General features: G+C 40.7%; 1 protein-coding gene across 3 annotated transcripts in view; it reads right to left on the bottom strand.

Annotated features, from left to right (window-relative positions):
- WDFY2 (WD repeat and FYVE domain containing 2) overlaps positions 1-7,861 on the bottom strand; it is a 223,281-nt gene extending 215,420 nt beyond the window's left edge. For 2 of the 3 annotated variants that reach the window (XM_006083563.3, XM_014449351.2), the window contains exon 1: positions 7,479-7,861. In XM_006083563.3, the coding sequence (XP_006083625.1) occupies positions 7,479-7,615 (137 nt within the window). In that variant the 5' untranslated portion in view covers positions 7,616-7,861. The remainder of the gene's footprint in view (positions 1-7,478) is intronic. The other variant, XM_023748796.1, reaches the window with a different exon arrangement.
- Positions 7,862-20,045: the final 12,184 nt, after the last annotated feature.

Below are 20,045 nucleotides of genomic sequence, written 5' to 3'. Positions count from 1 at the left end.
CATGTCATCAAATCCACTGAATGAATTACAGCCAGAATTTCTAAAAGGCTACAATAGAACAGAAAATACCAGCAATGCAGCTCCTATTAAAAAGATGGCATTTTAGTGGCTCAGTTGGTTAGAGTGTCATCAGGTACACTAGAAGCTTTCAGGTTCGATTCTCGGTCAGGGTACATACCTAGGTTGTGGGTTTGATCCCGGCTTGGGGTACATTTGGGAGGCAACAGATCAATGATCTATGTTTCTCTCTCTTCCTCTCACCAATTAAAAACATATCCTTGGGTGAGGATTTTTTTAAAAAGATACCATTTTATGTAACTTTTGTTTCAGTTATATATGTGTGTATATGTCAAAGTGTGTGTCTTGGGTAGCAATGCTAAATACATTTCTCACTATGATTTGTGATCAAAAAAGTTTCAAAAGCATTCCAGGCCGTACTTGGGGGCCTGCAAACAACCCAGAGCTAAACCACTCAGTATTTGAAATGAAAGGATTCATCAAGAAGTAGAAATGTAGTGAATCCAGTTCAACCAGGTATCAGGTACCAATACAAAACAAACACCTCTTCAATATTTCATCCAGGAATAAACAACTGCTGCCATCCCAAGGCTCAGGAATACATCTTACAACTGCCTCACAAAGTGCGCACCACTTCTGCCCTCTGTGCACTTTTCTCCACTTGAGGTTTTAGGATGATGTGATGCAGAGACATTACACTTACCTAGTCATTATGTGAACAAATCACAGTGACAGAGTCACAGCTAAGAAATGCTATGCCCTCCTTTGTTAGATGAAGAAACTGAGGCTTAGAGTGATGAGATGCCCTAGGAAATGTCCAAGGTCAATGTAGTATACAGCTAAATCAGACTCCCAGTCCCAGTTCTTTTCTAAGAATCCTTAAATTAAAGGCACACGGCACACTGCAGCACTCCCTGCCAGGAGACAAGTAGATGACTTTTTTTTTTCCTTTTTGGTCCTATTTGCTAGTTTATTACACCACTGAGTTAATTTTTACTAATGACTAAATGAAATGTTTGAATGAGGATGCCCCCTGCCCTTAAAAATAAAAGTTAGTCAGAGTGCTTATTAAAGTTGCACAAGGAAAGTTACTTTTTTTGCATTAGGGAATTCCTAGGCTAATTGTGGCATTCTCCTTTGGAATCCCATTCCAAACAGATGATTAATCAGCCGGTGTTTAATTTCATTCAATGGACATATATTGCCTATCTCCTTTGTGCTTAGCACTGGGGATCAGACCAATTTATAGGAGGGAAAAAAATCTCACTCCCTTTTACCTGCAGGTTCTGCCTGCCTTCAAGGCTTGCAGAGTACAGCCATGTTGCATAAATTGGTACTGAATATGGTCAGAATATAAGGAGGTAGTTCCCCAGAGTCTCCTCCCCTATAGCCCACCACCACCTCCTCAGGGCCTTTTATCCAAAAAAGAATTCAAAATTATTGCACCCAGAGGTTTTGTGAATTTTCGCTATTATAGTTATTCATCTGGAGATAATAATGTTCCACATTCTTCAAAGTATGACACACAGCTGGATTCTGAATTCAAGCAGACTGGCTCCTGAGTATACTCTCTTTTTTAAAAAAAATAAATCTTTATTGTTCAGATTATTACAGTTGTTCCCTCTTTTTTCCCCCCATAACTCCCCTCCACCCAGTTCCCACCCCACCCTCTGCCCTTACCAGGCCCCACTGCATAGTTTCTGTTGAGAAATCAGCTGACAGTCGTATGGGTACTCCCTTGTAGGTAACTGACTTTTTTTCTCTTGCTGCTTTTAAGATTCTCTCTTTGTCTTTTGCCCTTGGCATTTTAATTATGATGTGTCTTGGTGTGGTCCTCTTTGGATTCCTTTTGTTTGGGGTTCTCTGCGCTTCCTGTGCTTGTAAGTCTATTTCTTTCACCAGGTAGGGGAAGTTTTCTGTCATTATTTCTTCAAATAGGTTTTCAATATCTTGCTCTCTCTCTTCTTCTGGCACCCCTATAATTCGGATGTTGGTACGCTTGAAGTTGTCCCAGAGGCTCCTTACACTATCTTGATATTTTTGGATTCCTTTATCTTTTTGCTTTTCCGGTTGGGTATTTTTTGCTTCTTCATACTTCAAATCTTTGACTTGATTCTTGGGATCCTCTTGTCTGCTGTTGGAAGTCTGTATATTATTCTTTATTTCAGTCAGTGTATACTTAATTTCTAGTTGGTCCTTTTTCATATCCTCGAGGGTCTCACCAAATTTATCGGCGGTTTCTAGAAAATTCTTGAAAAACCTTATAACCGTGGTTTTGAACTCCATATCCAGTAGTTTGCTTTCCTCCATTTCTGTCATTTGTGATCTGTTTCTTTGTCTCCACATTTTGGCTGCTTCCCTGTGTTGATAGAGTGGCTTTGTGTGCTAGGTGTCCTATAGGGCCCAGTGGCTCAGCCTCCCCAATTAGCTGAGGTGGACACTCTTGGTGCACCCCTTTGTGGGCTTTGTGCACAGTCTTGTTGTAGTTAAGCCTTGATTGTTGTAGGTATCACTGGGAGGAATTGACCTCCAGGCCAATTGGCTGTGAGAATCAGCTGCGTCTACAGTGGGAGAACTTCTGTGCTGAAGACACCCTTATGGGGCAAGACTTGCTTCAGTGGGGCTTTGGTGCTCACTGAGTCTGCCCCCTGAGTGTGTCCCTTATGGATCTGAGGAGTTGTAATCTGGATGGTCCCACTCTGACCACTAGGTACACGGGCTCTTGGATCTCTAAGGAGGTGTTAATTTAGCCTCTGCCTGAGGCTACCCAGCAGGAGCTACGGAGAGATCAGCAGAGCTCCTCTCTCTAACCACCACAAACAGAGGACAACCCCAGAGGACAATGTTTGTACTTGTTTTCATTTAGCACATCTCCTTATATTGAGATAAAAAAAAAACAACCCTTTTACCTATTGCATGGGTATAGACTCCTGGTAAAGGAATAATTTCCTGTAATTGTCTAATACTAACTATCTAGAGTTATTAAAAACTCTCTGTATGAATGCTAAGACTGTTGAACTGTATTAAGATATGCCTATAAAGAATTTACAAAGATAAAGGTCTGGGGGGGCTGGATCCTACCAAGAGAAATCTCTCCTTCCTTCAACACTTGGAGAAGAAGCTGCCACTGGACAAGGGAGCCTGTGGTAAGCTGCAGACAAGACATCAGTCTTAACCAAATTTGAACCAAGATGTCAAGTAGGAAGCTCCTACGCAAGAAATGTTAAAATGGTGCTCACTCAGAAAAGACAGTCCGGAAAGAAGCTGGAAAATAAACTTAGAAATATCTCCATGATTCATTGTCAAAGTTACCCATGTTTTTTTCTAGCATTTTTATGCAATTTTTACCTTTAGGCAATTGTACCATCTGGAATATAGATTAAGAATTAAGGATGACATTGAGCTTTTTTTTTTAATACATTTTTATTGTTCAGATTATTACAGATGTTCCTCTTCCCCTCCCCCCCCCCCATAGCTCCCCTCCACCCGGTTCCCACCCCACCCCATGCCCTTATCCCCCACACACTGTCCTCGTCCATAGGTGTAAGATTTTTGTCCAATCTTTTCCTGCACCCCCCACACACCCCTCCCGCCGAGAATTGTCAGTCCACTCCCTTTCTATGCCCTTGATTCTACTGATTCTATTATATTCACCAGTTTATTCTGTTCATCAATTTTTTTATTCACTTGATTTTTAGATTCACTTGTTGATAGATATGTATTTGTTGTCACTTTGTTGTTCATAATTTTTATCTTTACCTTTTTCTTCTTCTTCCTCTTCTTAAAGAATACCTTTCAGCATTTCATATAATACTGGTTTGGTGGTGATGAACTCCTTTAGCTTTTTCTTGTCTGTGAAGCTCTTTATCTGACCTTTGATTCTAAATGATAGCTTTGCTGGGTAGAGTAATCTTGGTTATAGGTTCTTGCTATTCATCACTTTGAATATTTCTTGCACTCCCTTCTGGCCTGCATCATTTCTGTTGAGAAATCAGCTGACCGTCGTATGGGTACTCCCTTGTAGGTAACTGTTTTTCTCTTGCTGCTTTTAAGATTCTCTCTTTGTCTTTTGCTCTTGGCATTTTAATTATGATGTGTCTTGGTGTGGTCCTCTTTGGATTCCTCTTGTTTGGGGTTCTCTGTGCTTCCTGTGCTTGTAAGTCTATTTCTTTCACCAGGTAGGGGAAGTTTTCTGTCATTATTTTCTCAAATAGATTTTCAATATCTTGTTCTCTCTCTTCTTCTGGCACTCCCATAATTCGGATGTTGGTACACCTGAAGTTGTCCCAGAGGCTCCTTACACTATCTTGATATTTTTGGATTCTTTTTTCTTTTTGCTCTTTCCAGTTGGGTGTTTTTTGCTTCTTCATATTTCAAATCTTTGACTTGATTCTTGGGATCCTCTAGTCTACTTTTGAATTTCTGTATATTATTCTTTATTTCAGTCATTGTATGCTTAATTTCTGATTGGTCCTTTTTCATATCCTTTTCGCACGCACCTCCGCACCTCACACCTCCTACCAGTCTCAATGCACTTTTTTCTTTCCTTCTAGTTGTGGAGCTTCCACTCAACCAGCTTTCCCGTGGTTTTGGATGATTGTTGTTTTATCTTTTAGTTGTAGTTTTGATATGGTTGTGAGAGGCAGCAAGTACAGGTGTTTACCTATGCCACCATCTTGGTTCTCCCCCCCGGACATTGAGCTTTATTTTTTTTATCCAAATGACTAACTGGTTTTCCCAGCATTGATTATTAAAGAATCAATTTTTCTTTAAAAAAAAATGCACATAGCACCTTAGGGAACTTATGGAGAAGATAATGGACAAGTACCTATAATACTGTTTGAAATAGAAAAATGTTAAATGTTTTCAAAGGTATAGATAAAGGCTATCAGGAGTCTGAAGTCAAAAAGGAAACCAGGGTTTCAAAAGAACTTATGGGTTATGAGACACTGCCACTCAGGAATGGGACATTATCTGTGTCTTAACCTTACAGTTTGGGAATGAAACAACTAGTTTCTGGCTGAAGCAGTTAATGAAAATGGCTTTGCAGGTTTAGATAAAAATCAATATTCTATCTTCATATCTTTAGTGACAGTGATATTAGATTTTAAAAAGCAAGAATACAGATCAATCTCCTTTCATGAAGACCATAATCAAAACTGAGCTCTACGTCAGCCTGCAGACCAAAAGGTCCCAGGTTCGATTCCGGTCAAGGGCACATGCCCGGGATTCGGGCTCGATCCCCAGTACGGGGTGTGCAGGAGGCAGCTAATCCATGATTCTCTCTCATCATTGATGCTTCAGTCTCTCCCTCTCCCTTCCTCTCTGAAATCAATAAAAATATTTTTTTTAAAAACCTGAGCTCTAAATAACATAGTTATTTTCATGTGTGAGTACAGAAATACAGACTTCTGGATCTGAGTAATAATAAAATATACATAAAGAATAATCCTGGATTTATGAATGGGCTTTATATTTAATAGTAACTCTGTAATAAAATAAATTCTATTACTTACATTGTAAATTAGGAAAATGAATATTAAGGTAATATATAGCTAAAAATCACATTGCTTTTCTTCTATAATCAAATGTAATTTATCTTTAAGTTTCTTTCATATATGATACTTCAGCTTCTCCAAATACTTTGAATGCACCCTACTAAAGCTTTTTCCTTCAAGATAAACACACTGATATGGGAATCAGGTTGACTTAGGAGCTAAGCTTGGCTCTACCACCAGCTACATGAATTTGGGCAGGTAAATTCTCTGGCCTAAATTTTCTCATATGTAAAATAAGTTGTTAGAGCAAATAACCTCTAAGATCCCTCTGAAGTTTAAAAAAAAAAAGACTGAAAGCCTACCTCTATGCCCAAACCATCAACCAAAGCAAAAAGTTTCAAAACTAATATTAAAGGAACTTAGATTTACTACCTTTCTCCTTTTACTTGATTCAGCCAACTTACTTACGAATTTCCTAACAGCAGTCAGGTTGACAGTTTCATCTCTAGTAGTTACAGACTGGAGAAAATGACGTCTATCCTATATTCCTTTAGAAACAATTTTGTAACAAAAGATTTTCTAGGTCCAGAAGCAATCTCTTTAATATAATTGTGCCTCTATTGAAAAATTAAACACTCATAAGACTTCTTTGTGAATTTCAAAAGGTTTCTACATCCATGTATTCCATTTCAGCCATGAATTTCTTCTGTTTATTGCACACTGCTTGCAATTGATGTATGTTTACAATCTTTTTCATTGGATCTGCACAGAAAATAAATCCATTTGGCCATTTGTTTGCAGTATGATGTAGACAAGCACAATGTATTCATCCTGGTTATACTGAAGAACCTATGATATGAATAGACCTAACAGGAAAATTTTTTGTGGCTACATTGTAAATAAAGTGCTAAAATGACTATAAAGACAGTAAACTTTGTTGCTTTACCTCTGCCTACAATTTTAGGGTATTCTCTACCTCAGCATAATTTGAACTTACATTAAGAAAACCTACTGTTTTAATGTTAAAGCCCCTTGTCATATACCTCTACAGTGTTAAACTTTTTAAAATACTAGTTGACATTATCAAAACAATTCCAGAAAATACCATAACTACTAGATTCAAGCAGCATTCCTATGAACATTAGCTTCATCAACCTAATATCTGCATATTAACGGACTATTAACGGACATTAAATTAAATAAAAAACCCTTTTGCCTGACAAATAAGGGAGCATATCAAAGGCAGAACAAATGCCTCCACTTCTGCAAATTAAGCAAAATTAAAGCAAAAAAAAGAAAGGAAGCAAGCAAAGGGAAGGAACTGAAGAGCTATTTGCAGCACTGGTCCCTTGCAAGTTCTGAAAAGGAAGGCAAAGGAGAGAAGGCGCTTCTTTGGACAGGCACTTTTCCTTTGGCCAGAAGCCCAAAGTACTCTTTTCACAACTTGCAATACTCATTGATTCAGTTTAAGGTGTCTAGTAGATGTGGATTCGGTGGGAATGTCCGGGAGAAGAGTGGCATTTGCTTTCTCCGTTTGGAGCCCTAAGAACTGTACCAGAGCACTCAAAACCCTCAGTTATTTTCGCAGAGGCAGCCGGGGGCATCCTCCTCGCGCACACACCTGCAGGGTCCGGCGGCTCCTTCCTCTCCCACTCCGGTCCTCAGAGCTGGACCAAGGTCCAGTGGCCCGCATACCGTTAGCCCGAGGGCCACCCTGGCGCCGGCCGGCGTCACCCGGCCCCTGGGAAGCCCAGAGATCACGCCCCTGTCCGAGCTCCGCTTCCCCGAGCCACGCAGCGGCGGCGCGCAGCTGGACACCGGCCTCACCAGGATGCGCATTATAATAAAAACTTGAGGGAGCATGTCTACACTTGTGCCGACCATGAGGTACAGCCCCCAACGCGGGTTAGGGGGCCGGCGACCTGTCCCGCCCCTCCTCGGCCGAGGGGCAGAGGTCCGTACCTGTCCTCCGAGACGCTGATGACGCCCTCCTCCTTGGGAACGAGCACAGCCATATTCACCACCTCCTGGGAGCCCTCGACCCGCTGCAGCAGGATCGGCTTGCGGGTCAGCGGCTTGGGCTGGATCTCCGCCGCCATCAGAGGAGGGGGCGCGCCGGGAGCGCCGCTGCCAAACGCGCAGGGGGACCGTGGTGAGGAGAGCGCTCGGCCAGAGGCACACGCTGAAACAAGGACTCTGGTTGGCCCGAGCGGGACGCCGGGGACCCGCGATCATAGCCTGGCCGCCGCCTCAGGGAACGACTCTGCGCTCCCGGTTAGGAGCCCCGAAACCACCAGGACCAGCGCAGCCACCCAGCGCCACCACCAGCGGAGGGGGCGGAGAGCTGGGGGCGGAGCCGGGAAAGGGCGGGGCCTGCCGCAGGGTGTGGCCGCCGGTCCGGCCCAGGCTGGATGGTGCACTTCCGGAGGGCGGTGAAGGAGGGCGAAGAGGGGAGGAAACCTTAAAAGGGGCGGGCGCCGGCGCCCAATGCGCGTGCGTCTGCCCGCTTGCCCATTTCCGCCCGCCCGCCCCGCCCCTCTGCAATTCCCAAAGCCTCGCAGCACATTTCCCCAGAACGCATGCGCCTTCTGTGCTCTGCGGTTTCCTCTGACCCTCGCCACCATCCACACCCAGTGTTTAGTCCCCTCCTGTGAACGCGCAGGTCCACACCCCTGGGAACGCGCTTGCCAGAGGCCTGCCCCCTCCCGCCCCAAAATCCTTCTAAAGAGGGCGGAGGGTGGGGAGAGGAAGAGCGCGCCGGGGCGAGGCCGGAAAAAGAAGCAGCCAGCTGGAGGGAAAGAAGAACTAGTTGCGACGTGACTAAGCATGCGCACAGATTACCTGTCCGGAGCGGCTTTCGTGAAGTACGGCGGGAGGCGGCTGACCTCTCTACACGCACAGGGCCCAGGCCACCGAGTGACACTGCATGGGCTCCTGGGAGTTGTAGTTTCTCGGGGCCTTCTCTCCCTTGGCTTTAAGTGACCTATTGCCCACTTCTCTGCGCTCCTGGCCTGGGGAGCTCAGTAGCCTCCCTGGCCATTGGCCGAGTTGCGGCCAGGACTGACCTCTAAATGCAGGGAACTGATGGACAGCTGGGGCTGAACAGGCTATCCGATGCCCTTGGTTCAGGCCGCTGCCCCTAATAGTGTAATCTAGGGGTGAGAAAAGAAGAGAATCTCTCATGTAAGTGTCTTTGAGGGAGTTTAGAGATCGTATGTAGTGTCAACCAACTATATAGGTGGTTACTAGCCTAAGGTTCCTTTAGCTCCCAAGTTAGGACTATAGCCATGCTCCTGGTTCTGACTCCTTTCCATTCCTTAGCAATCCAGCCTTTCTAGCTTGCTCCAGAGACAATGGAGTTATTGTGATTATGTTACCAGAAAGGGGACCTGGCCCTGACCAGGTCTGCCTAAGGCAGCTGGTAGTGTGTGGGTTCTTGACTTGGTGCAGGAAAATTTTCACAAGGAATCCAGGTGAATTTTAGAGGACATTTATTAAAGCTGGGGACAGTGAAACAAAGGGCTGGGGAAATGAACCTAGGCTGGTCTACTTTGGCCCACTAAGAAGTCAGAGAAATGGGGTCCTTGGGGACAGGTTCAGGGAGCTTGTCTGGGACGAACTACTGAGGACATGCTCCTGGGAGGCAGAGGGAGCCTGGGATCTTCCTGTGGAGGGTTTTAAAGGCTGGGCATTGAGAGGAGGATCTCAACAGAATGTTCATCAGCTTTATGCTAATGTATCAAAATTAGGTTTTTTCTCTTAACTTGATCTGTCCTTGGGTGTGGTTGGCAAATGGCACTATTTGGATTTCTGCTGTTTCCCTCAGTAGGGGGATTTAAGCTATTTACTCTCTGCTTGGGGCGAAGTACAAACCATCTACTCTTAAGTGTCCTTGGTTTAGGAAAGATAGGATTTACTATATGGCTGCAAGCTGCTGCTTAACTATCTGTCTCATTTTCCCTATTGCTCTTGTCCTGGCTTACTGACCTGTCTCACACAGAACCTCTCTCAAAGCACAGTGCAACTCTTTACCACTTCCAGTCTTTGCAGAAATTCTCTAAGGCCTTGAATGGGTAATTGAGGTATTTTCCACTTTGGGAAATAAAAGCGTTTTATTTCCCAAAGTGGAAATAAACAGCTGCTAGGCTCTTTTTTAAAATTTGAGCCCAATTAGCCACCAGGAGCACTTCTTAGTAGATGTCTTTTTTCTTCCCCTCAAGGTTTACACTTCCATATTCTTATCTCAACTGCTGACCTCATCCCTGAACTCCAGATTCATATATCTAATGCTACTCCACTTTGTCACTTAACTGTTTAATGTTTCAAATATCCTCAAACAGTATCTTTATAAATGTTTTTTAATTCTCACCCAAGGACATGCTTTTATTTATGTTAGAGTGAGACCGAAAGAAAGAGAGGAACATTGATGTGAAAGTGAAACATTAATCAGTTGCCTCCCACAGTTGTTCAAAACTAATTTCCTAGAAGTTGTTCTTGATTTTATCTTTTTCCTCACAACTCATATCCAGATCATTAACAAGTCCTATCAGCACCACTTCCAAAGGATATCTTGAATTTTCTCACTTATATCTTCTCTACCCCAGCCCAAGTCATCATAATCTATGGCCTCTACTGCCACAGTAGCTAATTCCTTTCCCTACTCCTCCTTTTTGAGCCCAACCTTCAAAACTTACATGATCCATTTTTATCACAGTAGCCAGAGGATTTTATTTTAAAAATATCACCTCTGTTGTAAAACTCATCAATGGCTTACCATTGCACTTGGAATAAAATACATCTCCAACTTCACCTCTCCTACTCGGTACTCTCCAAGCACTAGCTTGGAAATTTCCAAGAAACACCCAACGTCCTTCCTGCTGAAGGCCTTTGCACCAGCTGTGTTCACCTTCTGGCTACTTTCTTCTCAACACTCAGGCTTCAGCTACAATGTTAGCTCATTAAAGAGTCTTACCCTTCCACCTCTGAAGTACTTCATTTGTTCATAACACTCACTGTCATATCACCCTGTTTTATCTCCCTCACAGTATTTCTGCCCAAAATAACCTTGTTTGTTTCTTATTTATTTCACAATTTTCCTCTACTAGAAGAGAAACATCAAGAGAGAAAGGATGTTGTATGCCTGTTCATTCTTACATTTCTAGCCCCTAGAATAGTACCTGGAATGTTAGGAGCACACTGTATTTGTTGAATGAATGAATAAATGAATAGAAAGAAAAAGAGGTTCAAATTTGTTTAACTCTATTCCATTAGAGTATAATGGAAAGACTGGAATCTATACCTTGCCCTAAATCCTGGGATGGGAAAACTCTTGGGAGGATACATACAACAGACAGATGACAGTACCAAGGTGAGAGTAATTGGTATCCAAGAGAAAGGCCTAGCATGCAATTTCATAAAGCATAAAACTATCAGAAGCCCAGGTTAAAAACTCCTGCCTGCTGTAAGGAATTAAGACTGTTCAACCCCACTCTCCCATCCACAAGAAAGGGCATTTTGGTGGGGATCAAGAACAGAAAGAAGTAGCTTGCTAGAAAAATTGATTATCATATTCCTTTGTTTATATAGTAAAGAGTTTTGGAGAATTTAAGTATAAATATTTTAAAGAGTCTGAGTTCTAGTGACTTGTAAATATTAACATTTATTGTAAACTAGAGGCCCAATACACAAAATTTGTGCATGGTAGGTCCCAAGCTGGCCGGCGGTCAGGGCTGATCTGTGGGGCAACAGGTGGGGTGATGGGTGGGTGGGGGAGCTCCTGCTGGTACCTACCTTGGCCGGCCTGGCACTGCTGCTTGCGGCCCTGCTTGCCAGCCCTGCTCACGGGGTGTAGCGCCGCCCCCTGACCACCCCACCACCTCCACCAGTCACCTCCCTCTGCGGAACGACTGGGGGCCCCCCACTGGCACCCGCCTTGGCTGGCCTGGGGCCTGCGAGCTGGGGACAGCTCCAGCATTGAGCATCTGCCCTCTGATGGTCAGTGTGCATCATAGTGACCGGTCGTTCTGCCATTCAGTCAATTTGCATATTAGGCTTTTATTATATAGGATATTTTTATACTTGAGGATCTTTTATTGAGTACATGAAAAGATGCTCAACATCATTAGCCATCAAGGAAATGCAAATCAAAACCACAATGATGTAACATTTCAGAACTTCTAGGATGGCCATAATAAAAAAGGCAGATAATAACAAATGTTGGCAAAATTATGGAGAAGTTAGAACCCCTCATACACTGCTAGTGAGGATGTAAAACGGTGCAGCCTCCTAAAAAACAGTCTAGCATCTCCTCAAATGTTTAAACAATTACCATATGATCCAGTAATTCAACTTCTAGTTATATATATCCAAGTGAAAGGAAAATTTAGGTCTACACAAAAACTTGTACAAGAATGTTCATAGCAGCATTATTCATAATAGCCAAAATATGGAAATGATTCAAATGTCCAGCAACTGATAAATGGATCGAATATTGTACAGTAGTCCCTCTTTGTCCATGGTTTTGCTTTTTGAGGTTTGTGTTACCCTAGGTCAGTGGTCGGCAAACTGCGGCTCACGAGCCACATGCAGCTCTTTGGCCCCTTGAGTGTGGCTCTTCCACAAAATACTGACTTCTGCACATGGGCCACGAAGTTTCAATCACACTGTACGTGCGCGCCCACACATGGTATTTTGTGGAAGAGCCACACTCAAGGGGCCAAAGAGCCACATGTGGCTCGCAAGCCGCAGTTTGCCAACCACTGCCCTAGGTCAACTGGTGTCTGAAAATTTGAAATGAAAAGTTTCAGAGATAAACAATTCATAAGTTTTAAATTGTGCACCATTCTGAGTAGAATGATGAAATCTCATACCATCCTGCTCTGTCCCACCCAGGCCATGATTTATTCCTTTGCCCAGTGTATCCATGCTTGTACATTCCCTACCCAGGCACAAGAGTAGTAGTGCTATGATATGCCAAAGAGAAGTCATAAAGTGTTTCTATAACGTGAAAAGGGAAGTACTGTACAATAAGATATTCTGTGAGAGAGACGACATTCACATAACTTCTATTACAGTATATTATTATACTTGTTCTATTTTATTATTAGCTATTGTTGTTAATCTCTTACTGCGCCTAATTTACAAGTTAAACTTTATTATAGATTTGCATGTATAGGAAAAACATATGTATACATAGGGTTCAGTACTATCTGAAGTTTCAGGCACCCACTGGGAGTCTTGGAATGTATACCCACAAATAAAGAGGGACTACAGTGATTCATACAATAGGATATTTGGCAATAAAAATAAATGAAATACTGATACATGTTACAATGTGGATGAACCTTGAAAATATTATGTTAAATGAAAAAAGACACTTGTAAAGGATCATATGTTTTAAGATTCCATCCAGAATAGGCAAATCCATAGGAATAGAAAGCAGATTTGTGGTTGCCAATAGAATGCGGAGAAAAGAATCATAAGGGTGGCCAAGAATGCTGACTGAAGAATGTGCAGGATTTCTTTTTGAGAGGATAAAAATGTTCTAAAATTGATTATCATGGTGGTTGCACAATTCTATGAATATACTAAAAGCCATTGAATTGTACACTTTAAAATGGTGAATTTTATGCTATATGAATTTCAGTTATTACCCAAAATTATTTTTGATGATTCCCTGACAAATTCTATTATATCTATTTTATTGAAAGCAAACTATTAGAAACTACCTGACTTCTGAAAGAATCCTATATAGTAAAAGCCTAATATGCAAATTGTCCCCTTGGGTGGTTGCTTGAACAGGAGTTGGACCAGGAGACCCAGAGTTCAACTGCTCGCTATGACGTGCACTGACCACCAGGGGGAGGAGCGGAACATGGCGGGCATTGGTGATGCAGTGCTGGGCGGCAGTGGAGGCACTGCCCGCCTGGATGGGCCTCAAAGAGAGTGGGACCACGGCAGGATGGTGGAGCAGGTGAGCTGGTGGCACCAGGCCAAGGCGGGTGCGAGTGGGGGCCCAATCGCCCCACAGATCACCCCGCAGACGGTGACCAGCGGTGGGGGACGGGGCCACCATCCGGCTCCCAGGCGCTGAGGGAGCCAGGCGGGGGACCTGGCCCTGATCGATCGCTCCACAAGTGGGATAGTGGAGCAGGTGAGGGGTCGGCACCAGGCCAAGGCAGGGTGCCAGGTGGGGCTGCAAGGCTGGGGGTACAATCTGGGGGTGCGAACTGGGGCCTGATCTCTGCAGGCCACCCTGAGGGACCCACCTGTGCCTGATTTGTGCGCTGGGCCTTTAGTTGTTTACATATTCATTAAAGTAATTTATTTCTCAATTTCTGAAAAGTATACAAAAACATATTTTATGACTATCACTTTTATCTGTTATTCTTACAATTAAAGGTTTAACCCTATATACTGAAAGAGAATAGGGAAAATTTAGAATGTTTTAAATTCAATACAGTTTTTTAAATAAAATGCTTTTATCTCATCACACTCTTAAATATATTTTTCTCTAAATCCTAGAGCTGCAGACTTTTTATGGAAAAAGTCCACCATATAGCCTAATTATCAAAGTTCTATTGTCAAACCAATTAGGTAAAACAAACGTACTTTCTGTCAGAAAAATTCTGACTTTATTTTTCCATTCAAATGAATAAACATTATTATGTATTTTGAGGAATATTGTAAAAATAATATGGAATGCATCCTGTAAGATGGATTATTAAGTGTAGTCAAGAATTCAATTATGTAGATCTAAGATAATTAATTTATCAATTTTTAATAAGTATGAAAACAAATATGCTTTTCTTATTACCTAATTACAATGTGTGACTTAAATTATAAATTTTGGTAAAGCAAGAAAGGTGACCTCTGAAAATGGCTCACTATTGACTTGACCCAGAAAACCCCACAAAATCATGCAAATCAAGAGGTTCAACTTTCCGTGTTCACTTTAAGAACACTCGAGAAACTGCCCAGGCCACCAAGGTATGCATATTCAAAAAGCCACCAGCTATCTGAAGGATGTCACTTTACAGAAGCAGTATGTGCCATTCTGTCCGTAAATGTGCCCAGGCAAAACAGTGGGGCTGGACACAGGGCTGGTGGCCCCAAAAGAGTGCTGAATCTTGGCTGCACGTGCTTAAAAATGCAGAGTAATGCTGAACTTAAGCTTTAGATGTACATTCTCTGGTCACTGAGCACATCCAGGTGAACAAAACTCCCAAGATGCGGTGTAGAACTTACAGAGTTCATGCCACATTGAGATGATCCTTACTAAAAAGGAGTAGATTGTTTCTAAACAGAAGAAATTTCATCAGAGAAAAAGATATCCCTGAAGAAACAAAACTTATGGTCTGGGAATAAATTCAGCATAAAATAAATGCTAATAAAAGTAAAAGCAGAATGTTGGTTGTTTTTATCAGCAAATATATTTCAAGTGTACTTACAAAATGGATCAAACAAGTTTTCTACAGATTAGAATTAAAACATAGATTATTCTATTTTAAAAAGTGACAAAAGGTCCAGTAGGTATGGCTCAGTGGTTGAGTGGAACTGGAGATCTCATTTCGATTCCCGGTCAAGGCACATGCCCAGGTTTCGAGCTCAGTCCCCAGAAGGGAGTGTGCAGGAGACAGCTGGTCAATGATCTTTCTCTCTCGTTATTATTTTTTAAAATATAATTTTTATTGTTGATAGTATTACAGATATGTCCCATTTCCCCCCACCACCCCTCTTTGCTTCCATCCTCCCAGCCCCTACCCATGCCCCCTGGTCTTTACTACCCTATTGACAGTGTCCATGGGCTATGCATTATACGTATACAAGTTCTTTAGTTTATCTCTTCTCTTCCCCCACAATCCCACATTGAGGTATGTCAGTCTGGTCCATGCTTCGGGTCCTACTTTGTTGGTCAACTCATTTTGTTCATTAGATTCCACAAATAAGTAAGAGCATGTGATATTTGTCTTTCTCACATTGGCTTATTTCATGTAGCATAATATTTTTCAGGTCCATCCATGTTTTCCATGCTGTCCCAAAGGGTAACAGATCCCTCTTTTTTACGACTGCATAGTATTACATGGTGTAAATGGGATCACTGGGTCAAATGGAAGTTCCATTTTTAATTTTTTGAGAAAACTCCATACTGTTTTCCATAGTGACTGCACCAGTCTGCATTTCCACCAGCAGTGAACGAGTGTTCCTTTTTCTCCACATCCTCATCAGAACTTGTTGTTTGTTGAATTTTTTATGATAACCATTCTGACAGGTGTGAGGTGATATCTCATTGTGGTTTTAATTTGCATTTATCGAGTGGTTAGTGACTTTGAGCATTTTTTTCTTGGCCATTTGTATGTCCTCTTTGGAGAAATATCTATTCAGGTTTTCTGCCCATTTTTTAATTGGGTTGCTTGTCTTCCTTTTGTTGAGTTGTATGAGTACTTTATATATTTTCGATATTAACCACTTATGAGATGTATCATTAGCAAATATGTTCTCCCACACAGTGGGTTCCCTTTTCATTTTGATGGTGGTTTCTTTTGCTGTGCAGAAGCTTTTTATTTTGATGTCGTCCCATTTGTTTATTTTCTCCTTAGTTTCCTTTGCCCTAGGAGATGTATCCATAAACATATTGCTATGTGAGATGTCTGAGATTTTACTGCCTATGTTCTCCTCTAAGATTTTTATGGTTTTCTGCCTTATATTTAAGTCTTTTATCCACCTTGAGTTTATTCTTGTTTATAGTGTAAGTTGGTAGTCTAGTTTCATCTTTTTACATGTGTCTGTCCAGTTTTCCCAGCACCATTTGTTGAAGAGACTACCTTGACTGCATTGTATGTTCTTGCCTCCTTTGTCAAATATTAATTGACCTTAATGGTGTCGGTAAATTTCTGGGGTCTCTGTTCTGATCCATTGGTCTATATCCCTGTTCTTGTGCCAGTACCAGGCTGTTTGGGTGATAATGGCTTTGTAGTATAGTTTGATATCCGGTATTGTGATCCCTCCTACTTTGTTATTCTCCATCAAGATTGCTGCAGCTATTTGGGATCTTTTTTGTTCCATATAAATTTTTGGAATATTTGTTCTAGCTCTGTGAAGTATGCCATTGGTATTTTAATAGGGATTGCTTTGAATCTATAGGTTGCTTTGGGTAGTATAGATATTTTAATGATTTAATTTTCCAATCCATGAACATGGTATACACTTCCATTTGTTTGTATCTTCCTCTATTTCTTTTTTCAATGTCCTATAGTTTGCCAAGTACAGATCTTTTGCCTCCTTGGTTAGGTTTATACCTAGGTATCTTATCTTTTTGTTGCAGTGGTAAATGGGATTGCTTTTTTAGTTTCTCTTTCTGAGAGTTCATTATTGGTGTATAAAAATGCCATCAATTTCTGGCTGTTGATTTTGTATCCTGCTACCTTGCTGAATTCATTTATTAAGTCTGGTAGTTTACTAGTGGAGTCTTTGGTGTTTTCTATGTACAATATCATGTCAACCGTGAATAATGACAGTTTTACTTCCTCCTTTCCAATTTGGATGCCTTTTATCTCTTCTTGTCTGATTGCTTTGGCTAGGACTTCCAGTACTATGTGGAATAAGAGTGGTTAAATAACAACCCTTGTCTTGTTCCTGTTCTTAAGGGAAACGTTTTTAGTTTTTGCCCATTGAGTATTATGTTGGCTGTAGGTTTGTCATATATAGCCTTTAGTATGTTGAGGCATGATCCCTCTATTCCCACTTTGCTGAGAGTTTTTATTTTTAAAAAAGGGTGCTGGATTTTGTCCAATGCTTTTTCTGCATCTATTGATAGTATCATGTGTATTTATCTTTCAATTTGTTTATGTGATGTATCATATTTATTGATACACCAGCCTTGCATCCCTGGAATAAATCCCACTTCATCATGATGTATGGTCTTTTTAAGATATTGCTAGATTCAATTTGCTAATATTTTGTTGAGGATTTTAGCATCTGTGTTCATCAGGGATATTGGCCTATAATTTTCTTTCTTTGTAGTGTCTTTGTCTGGTTTTGGAATTAGGATAATGCTGGCTTCATAAAAAGAGCTTGGGATTCCTCTTGGATTATTTGGAATAGTTTGAGGAGGGTAAGTGTTAGTTCTTTTTGAATGCTTGGTAAAATTCACCGTAAATTCATCCAGTCTAGGACTTTTGTTTGCTGGAAGTTTTTAAATCACTGCTTCAATTTCACCAATTGTTATTGGCCTATTCAGGTTTTCTGATTCTTCCTGATTGAGTTTTAGAAGATTGTATGTTTCTAGGAATTTGTCCACTTTGTCCACATTGTCCAATTTATTGGCATATAGTTGTTCAAAGTATTTGCTTACAATCCTTTGTATTTCTGTGGTGTCCGTTGTTATGTCGCCTCTTTCATTTCTGATTTTGTTTATTTGGGTCCTCTCTCTTTGTTTTTTGATGAGTCTGGCTAGAGGTTCATCAATCTTATTTATCTTTTCAAAGAACCAGTTCTTGGATTTTTGATCTTTTGTACTGTTTTTTTAGTCTCTATGTTATTTATTTTCACTCTGATCTTTATTATTTCCTTCCTCCTACTTCCTCTGGGCTTCTCTTGCTATTCTCTTTCTAATTCATTTAGTTGTAGGGTTAAATAGTTTATTAGTCCTTTTTCTTGTGTTTCTTTTTTTTTTTTTTTAGGTAGGCCCATAGTGCTATGAACTTCCCTCTCAGGACTGCTTTTGCTGTGTCCCATCTGTTTTAGGTGGTTGTGTGTTTATTTTCATTTGTTTCCAGAAAGTTTTTAATTTCTTGTTTGATCTCATTGGTAACCCATTCATTGTGTGATAACATGCTATTTAGCCTCCATGTATTGACTGTTTTTGAATTTTTTGTTGTAGTTGATTTCTAACTTCATGCCATTGTGATCCTATAGGATGCTTGGTATTACATCAATACTCTTGGATTTGTATATCAATCTTCTTGAATTTGTATAGACTTGTTTTGTGCCCTAACATGTGGTCTCTCTTTGAGATCTCTCTCATTACTGATATTTCTATCATCTCTCTCTAAAAATCAATAAAAACATATTTAAAAAGTGACAAAAGGTATAATAGTCTTTCAATAATTATGTGTGTGAATATATATTGAACTCTGTTGTTGAACTCTTGAAAATAATTAAATAAAAATCAAATATAAATATCATAAATGGTTACACTAGTTTGGTTAGAAATCATAAATTTTCTTATCTATTTAATGAAGGGAAAGATATATACTCTCAAGAAATAATCAGTCTAGGACTAGTATATATTTAATTTTTTGTTAGTAGGAAATAAAAAATGAAACTTTTTATAAAATAAGATGATGATTGACCATAAATGAAATAAATATTCAGTATGGTTTGAGAGATAGGTTCTACCTACTTTATTGAAGAACAGTCATTGAATCCGAAAAAATAAGTTTCACAGTGGTTTTTGCCAATATATTTTGAAACTTGATAGTACTGAAAAATGTTGCATGGAAAGGAATCAGTATCACTAATATTGTCTACTTTGGCTTCTCTAAAGTCTTTTTTTTTCCTAGTTAATGACTCATACTGAGGTTGAAAATAGCTGAAAAGAAATGCTTTCATTTAATGCAAGAGTAAAGATTTTTAGGGCATTCAGTATTCTTATTGCAGGTTTCTTAGTGTTGCTGTCATAGCACTCCCCTTCCAGAATGAAGCTTTCTTTGATAACAGAGGAGATGGAAGGGCAAAGTCGTTAAACGAAACAAACAAAAACACCCATTACTCCCACCACGTTACTCTATCTTATGTTAGAATCCAGAACCTCTCAAGAGGAGCCAAAATATCCTTGTTTTTCTCCTTTACCAGAAATATTTATGACAAGAAACACCAGAAAGATATGTGAGTTAAGTCACCTTATAAAGCATTAAAATCACCCCAAATCAATACTTTGTAGTATCTTTTTTTTCTTGTTTCTTTTACCCAGGGCAAGTACCACACTAAGAGTTGAGATGGATAAAGGATATGAAATGGGAGAATAGCTGATGTAAATTTAGGCACATGCTCAGGCAAATTGACTTTAGGACCAATAAAATTTGAGGATCTGGAAATGCATATCCTTAAAATGATTCATGTCCATGTACTACTTGAAAAGTTTCAATAGAACAGAATTCCATGGTACATAGTTCGGACACCACTGATCTAGGAAACAGAAAGAGGGCTGAGGCTCTAGCAGGGCATAGAGCCTTTTTAGGTAGAGAGGGGATTAAAGGAAAGGAATTATGCATGGTCATTGGGCCAAGGCAACTTCTTTTGGATTAACTCCTCACCTTTGGAAGGCCAATTATAGGGAACAGGATGAGCCCAGTGAGAAGGCTGAGAACAGAGCATAAAATCCTTTTTAGCAGTAAACAGCATGCATTTTTTTGGCTTGTCTTCAGCACCCCAGCTTGGGGAGAGAGAAAGAGAGAGAGACAGAGAGAGAGAGAGAGAGAGAGAGAGAGAGAGAGAGGGATTTCTCTACCACAAATAACACATGTTTCT

This window comes from Myotis lucifugus, unplaced genomic scaffold (assembly GCF_000147115.1).
Source record: "Myotis lucifugus unplaced genomic scaffold, Myoluc2.0 scaffold_7, whole genome shotgun sequence".
Classification (NCBI taxonomy): domain Eukaryota; kingdom Metazoa; phylum Chordata; class Mammalia; order Chiroptera; family Vespertilionidae; genus Myotis; species Myotis lucifugus.
Note: the sequence above shows the minus strand (reverse complement) of the source record. Positions and strands in the feature narration are given on the sequence as shown.